A 6426-nucleotide genomic window follows, 5' to 3' on the forward strand; every position below is an offset into this window, starting at 1 on the left:
ACAAACATTTTGACTTCATTAAAAAAATACCTGAACCAATTTCAGGACTAATAATAATTTTTCCCTGTATAAACAGCGAAAACAAAATTTCCTGAAATTAATTTTATTCACAAACGATGAATGATCAGTGCCTCGTGAATTAAAAATAATATATAAAAAAACCAACATCATTTTTAATTATGTAGATAGCTCTTTTAAGGTTTTCAAATATGATATACGGTAGTATTCCTGAAAAAATTATTACACCAAGGTTTTCGATATCACAAACTTGTCAAAACATTTATTAAATTTTATCATCGGTACAAGGATATCATTTGTAAATATAAATCAACGTGCACATATCCTATACATTCAGGTATTTCACATCCTGTCTTTTGTGGTAATATTCTATACAAAGCACAAAAATGTCGTCATGCACGTCAAAAGCTACAAAACCTTTAAACAGACTTATTTAGAAGGGATATATTTACAATACTTTCGTCAGGTCATTAAAGATGGCAGTTCTTGGAATTTATAATGACTCATTCATAGGGTCTTTGCATCGGTAATACACATATTTATTCTAAAACCAGTTGTTGGCCTGAAAGGGTTATGTTCTTCTCGTATATTTTATGATGGTACGATACTAAACCCCTAACGTGAGGGATTGTGCTTGATTTTCAGTCGATGAAAATAAAATTTTTCAATCAGTTTTATTAAGGTCTGGAGCTGGCATGTCGGTAACTGTGCTAGTAGTCCTTTGTTAATTTATGTGGATCATTGTCATTTTGCTTAGTTTTCTTGTTACCTATTCTAAAACCGGACTCGGATTTCTTTTAAACTGAGTTTCACTGTGCGTATTGCTGTATGTATGTTTATTCTACATTGGCTAGAGGTATAGGGGATGGTTGACATCTCACAAAACATATATAACCCAGTTGCATTTTTGCGCATTTCCAAAGTCAGGAACCTCTTTTCTCGATGTTTTGAAGACCCATTGGTGGCCTTGGGCTATTTTCTGCTCTTTAGTCGGGTTGTTGTCTCTTTGACACATGTTCAGTTTCCAATCTCAGTTTTATCATATTTAATTATGTAGATAGCTTTTAAAGGTTTTCGAATATGATATACGCTAGTATATGAATTTGTTTTTAAACTGTAATGTTGATCTTAACATCATCTGAAAAGTCTGAACGATAAATGATGCAGCCATTTTCAGTCTTCTAGTAATTGTTTAGACAAATCCGCTGGGGTAAATTCAGAACTTTTGAAACAACTTGTTTGCAGTCATTGCAGTACTGCTCAGTAGCTTTTCAGATAATTCAGTATAATGTTTTTGTATAAATGTAAATAACAAATAAAGAACAGTCTGAACATAGACTAAACAGATCCTAATTATGAAGTCAGTTTTATCCTAATGGAGTTTCAATCTTAGCTTTGGCTATGAACTGGAAATTACAGACAATTTTTTTTTCGTTTGAATTTCAATCATACATTTAGAATTCAGTTCCATGCCATTATGCAATAATACCGCCAAAAAGGCTTCAAACGTAACGTTCAATCTGAGTGAGAATCTATTTATTCCATGTAACTTATCTTTTCACCTAATTGGTAATGTCAAAAGCGAGATGAACTCGTTTGAACGCTTTGTTTTTCTTCGTTGTTTTTTTGCTAAGGTGTTGTCTGTGTTTCATCGCTTCCATTGTCCCTTTTTGAACATTTAACAATGTTTTCTCTAACTAATTATCAATGCTATGTCAGACAAAAATATCTAGTTGAGTTAGGGAAACTTCATTCTTGTATATTTAAAATGTACTAGTGAATCAAATGCGACTGACATCATAAAAATGAATGGCTTGCGATCTCATATCAAACGTGGGAGTTTTAAATGGCTGTAATGTTTTGATGAATCATTTTATAGATTTCAAATAATGACAATCGCTATCTAGAAAATTGAGATACCAGAAATTTTTTTCAGACAGCTTATACTCGTATCATTATCCCAAAAATAGAGGGGATTCGAGCAATGCTCACAGAACTATACCCGCGCCCGTTGCAAAGTTAAAAAATGTGCTAAGCGATTTTCCTAAAATAATTAGGTTAAAAGCAAAATAGGATGTGCAAAATAGCTTTGTATTATGAAGATTCTAAAAGTTATTTAGTTCTGAATTAAGGGTTAAGAAGCGGAACCAAGAGTGTACTGTAGTATGCGGATTAATCCATTTCCAGAGAAGATAATAGAAATACGATCATTTGGATGAAGAAACTAAATAAGATGTACAACATGCATAATGTAAGGAAGCTTATGTGACAGTATCTACACAATTCTGTCTTGTTACCATATATGGGGAATTAACGGATACAAAGAAAGACAAATGAACAAACGGACGATTACAACTATCACTATATATCACGCGCTTCAAAAAGCGTGGTCGTAAAATCCCCCCAAAAACCCATATTAAAACGACAGCAAATTTTGTTACTTTTAAATCTTTTATATGACCAGAGTTACTATAAAAATTAATTTTGCAGATGAAGTTATCCATTTGCCTTCTAATTGCCATTTTGGGTGTTGTCTATGGACGTGGAAAGGGTGGTGGTAGAGGAGGTATTTTTGGAGGAGGTGGAAATGGTGGTGGAGGGTATGGTAGCTACGTTCGTGGAGGATATGGGAGCTATGGTGGCGGAAATAGAAATGGCAACTATGGAGGAAGTGGATATGATAATGGAGGTTATGGTAGTTACGGTGGTGGAAAAGGATATGGTGGTGGAAGAGGATATGGTGTAGGCGGTGGTGGTGGTGTAATCAGCTTTGGCACCTTTGGAGGAAATGGAAACGGTAATGGAGGTTATGGTAGCTACGGCAAAGGAAATGGAGGAGGAAGTGGATATAGTGTAGGCAGTTATGGAGGTAAAATCGGCTTTGGAAATTTTGGAGGAAGTGGAAACGGTAATGGAGGTTATGGTAGCTACGGTGGCGAAAAAGGATATGGCGGAGGGATCGGATATGGGGTAGGCGGTAATGGCGGTGGAATCCGCTTTGGTAACTTTGGTGGAAGGAGGTACGGTAATGGAGGGTATGGTAGCTATGGTGGTGGAAATGGAGGAGGAAGAGGATATGGATATGTTGCAGGTGGTAATGGTGATGGAATCAGGTTTGGTTACTCAAGAGGGAGTGGATATGGAGATGGAGGCTATGGTAACTACGGTGGAGAAAGCGGAAATGGGGTAGGCGGTAATGGTGGTGGAATCAGCTTTGGCACCTTTGGAGGAAGTGGGTACGGTAATGGAGGTTATAGTAGCTATGGTGGCAGCAATGGAGGAGGAAATGGATATGGATATGGTGCAGGCGATAATGGTGACGGAATCGGTGTCGGCAATTTTGGGGGGAAAGGTTACGACAGACGAAGCGGAAATGATGGTGGAATCGGCTTCGGCAACTTTGAAGGAAGTGGATATGGTAATGGAGGGTATGGTAGATATGGTGGAGGAAAAGGATATGGTGGAGGAAACGGAAATGGTGTAGGCGGTAATGGTGGTGTAATCGGCTTTCGAAACTTTGGAGGAAACGGATTTGGCGCTGGCGGATACGGTAGCTACGGAGGTGGCGGAGGAAAAGGTAAGATAAAGTTTTGATTTGTTAGAGTAGGCCGGTATGGCAAAACAAAGATAGTTTTGTTTGTCTGTTAAAGATAGTAAACACACTACACTTGATGTGTGGAAAAGTCCCACATACAACTTCAACTGGGGCATCTCACAATCTTCCGAATAACATCAGAAACCTTAACAATATGGGTTTCTAGAAAATAAGCATTACAATCTATTTATAGTTCCATTTTAGTGTGACTGTATTGATTGATGAGCTGTTTTACCTATGAACAGTCAAGAGCCTGTAATTTAGTGGTTGTCGTATTTTGTTGTTTCTCATATTTGATTTTTTCGTTTATTGTTTTGCATAATTTGTTCTTATGTTGTGCCGTTTCACCACTGTCTGAGGTAAGGGGTGGGTCGGTGACTTAAAACATGTTTAACCCCCACCACGTTCCTTATGTGCCTGCCCGAAGGAAGGAACCTGTAGTTCAGTACACAAGGATATATCTTTCCCACACTTTTGTTGGAAGTTTCAACACGTAAATTTGGCTCTTTTACACTACAAGAACAAAATGAAGAAACAACTTAGTCTTTTGTAAGATAATAGATGCGACTGTATTTGTTGACGTTGGCAGCAACATTATACTGAAATTAAATATTAATTATTTAACTTTACCAGCCCTTTTGTAACTCAATGTAATTCAACTCATGATCAGGAAAAAATCTAGTCTTGAGAATAAATCTTTTATCAAGCGGTTGAGGTAGTTATGGAAATAATATGTCTAGCTCTGTTTAGGACTCTTAAAATTCATGTAACCCCTGTAGAAAATTCAGTAAATAAAAAGTTGGTTAACAATCAGAAGTATATAATGAATGATGATTATTCCTAATTAAGTCAAATCTTAAGAACAATATGATGCTATGAAAAATTATTGTTGTGTTTTCATATCGGTCATACGTTTTCACCGATCCGTACTATGATTCAGTCAATATACATTCATTGGGCAATGAAAATGAAGACTTGTAGTGATTTCATCAAAAGGCTATATCTGTATATTATAAATTTACTCAAATGTGATTAAATGAAAACATTGTAAAATCTAAATCGAAATGCGAGGAGTTGAAGTATCTACCATACATGAAAATATGATAAATAAACACATCATAGATACCAGGATTGAAATTTTCTAGGCCAGACGTGCCTTTCGTCTACATTAGACTCATTAGTGACGCTCGAATGAAAACAGTTTAAAAGGCCAAAAAGGAACGAAGCTGAAGATCAGCGAGGACAAAATATTCCTAAAAGTTTTGCCAAATACAGCTAAAGATTGTGAAGTAAAGGCATTCTAGTTAAAGTACACTGTTATATAAAGTCACGAACTTGAAGCGTAAACATTAATTATATTGCACCATTTGTGTATTCAGCAATTCTTTAGGTGTTACCTGTTTTCACAAGGTAGTTTGGGACATTACATTGTTTAAACTTTAAATAATAATAATAATAAAAATATTAATAGCAATGATGATGATAATAATAATAAACATTTCTATTTTTTTCCAGCCTACTGAAGTATGGACCGATATAAAACGCAGTGATATCATTTGTACATAGTTACCAAATATAATATTCTTTGCATTGAGATTATGTGTTTTCCTCGTATGAAATCTAAATTAATAAAAGAATTTATCGGGAGCCATAGACCGAAATTAACGATGACAATTTGTTAATGTGAAGATAAATTAACTTCCACATGCATTCAGCTGAGAAAGGAAACCTACTTTAGATAGGTGGCACGCGGTACTTGTACACCAAAAATTAGAGTATAATGTTCTTAAAATAAGGTTACTACAGCAACAATAATATGTACTGTGTATTTAAACATATGCCTTTCGAAGTTACGACACATAACTATAATTTTTACAAAAGCAATAAGTTAAACTGTTGTCACTTCCCTTTTTGGGTCAAACCCTATTATCTAGTCTCTGTTGAAACATTCTGCAGTCTATGTTCTATTTGTTGTAATTTGACTCATTATAAAGGATATTTCTTACTCAAAAACTTTTCCAGTTTAAGAGCTTAACGACCAAAACTATCACTCATAAACTTCTATTTTTTTGTATGAGGGAGTTGAAATATATGTTTCTTAACAATACTTTAGCGTAGCAGTCTATTTTTTTAAAATCCTTCATCTCAATTATCGTTCATCTATGACATTTTTGTTATTTGCCTAGACTTTAAGCTTGATGCTGGTTATGTTTTTGCAACTGCATAACACTGGCAATATATACATATTAGGATTTGCCTGCACTGTTGTGAATGTATTCCATCTGATATCGATATATACTACCTCACACTTCAAGGGATCAGTTTTAAAATGGTAGTAAGATCTATTGTATACTAGTTGGTAAATTAATCCGATCATAAGTTAAAAATGCTGTCGAATAATCAATTAGGTGTAAATGGTCTTTGAAAGTAGTCCATCATAAGTTTATTTGCGGATGAATTAAGGGAAATGTTTAATATACGTCAATGAGACAGCATTCAAACGCAAACAATTAAAAACACATCTAGGGATCAACAAATAGTCTTCAACAATAGACAAGCGTCTAACAATACGTCATGTTCTAAATCGTTCCAAATCTATGAACGTTATGACCAGAACCTACCAAAGATCTACAATTAACTCTATCAATCAATTTCCAAAAGTACAAACACATTTTGGTATAAAAATAAACGACATTCCTGATATCAGACACGCAAATTAATATGTAGTTGGGTTAAACAAGTTTCTTGTGATCTCAATCCCCTTTTAAATGCAACAAAAGCTACAAGGAACAAGCAATAGAAATAAACAAAGG

The 6426-nt window shown here is 35.0% G+C and overlaps 1 protein-coding gene across 1 annotated transcript; it reads left to right on the forward strand.

Annotated features, from left to right (window-relative positions):
• Positions 1 to 2508: 2508 nt before the first annotated feature.
• Positions 2509 to 5136, forward strand: LOC127733736 (uncharacterized). Its single transcript, XM_052243052.1, has 2 exons — positions 2509 to 3595; positions 5129 to 5136. The coding sequence occupies exons 1-2, from the start codon at positions 2509 to 2511 to the stop codon at positions 5134 to 5136; spliced, it is 1095 nt and encodes a 364-aa protein (XP_052099012.1).
• Positions 5137 to 6426: the final 1290 nt, after the last annotated feature.

Source organism: Mytilus californianus, unplaced genomic scaffold (assembly GCF_021869535.1).
Source record: "Mytilus californianus isolate M0D057914Y unplaced genomic scaffold, xbMytCali1.0.p SCAF_3, whole genome shotgun sequence".
NCBI lineage: Eukaryota > Metazoa > Mollusca > Bivalvia > Mytilida > Mytilidae > Mytilus > Mytilus californianus.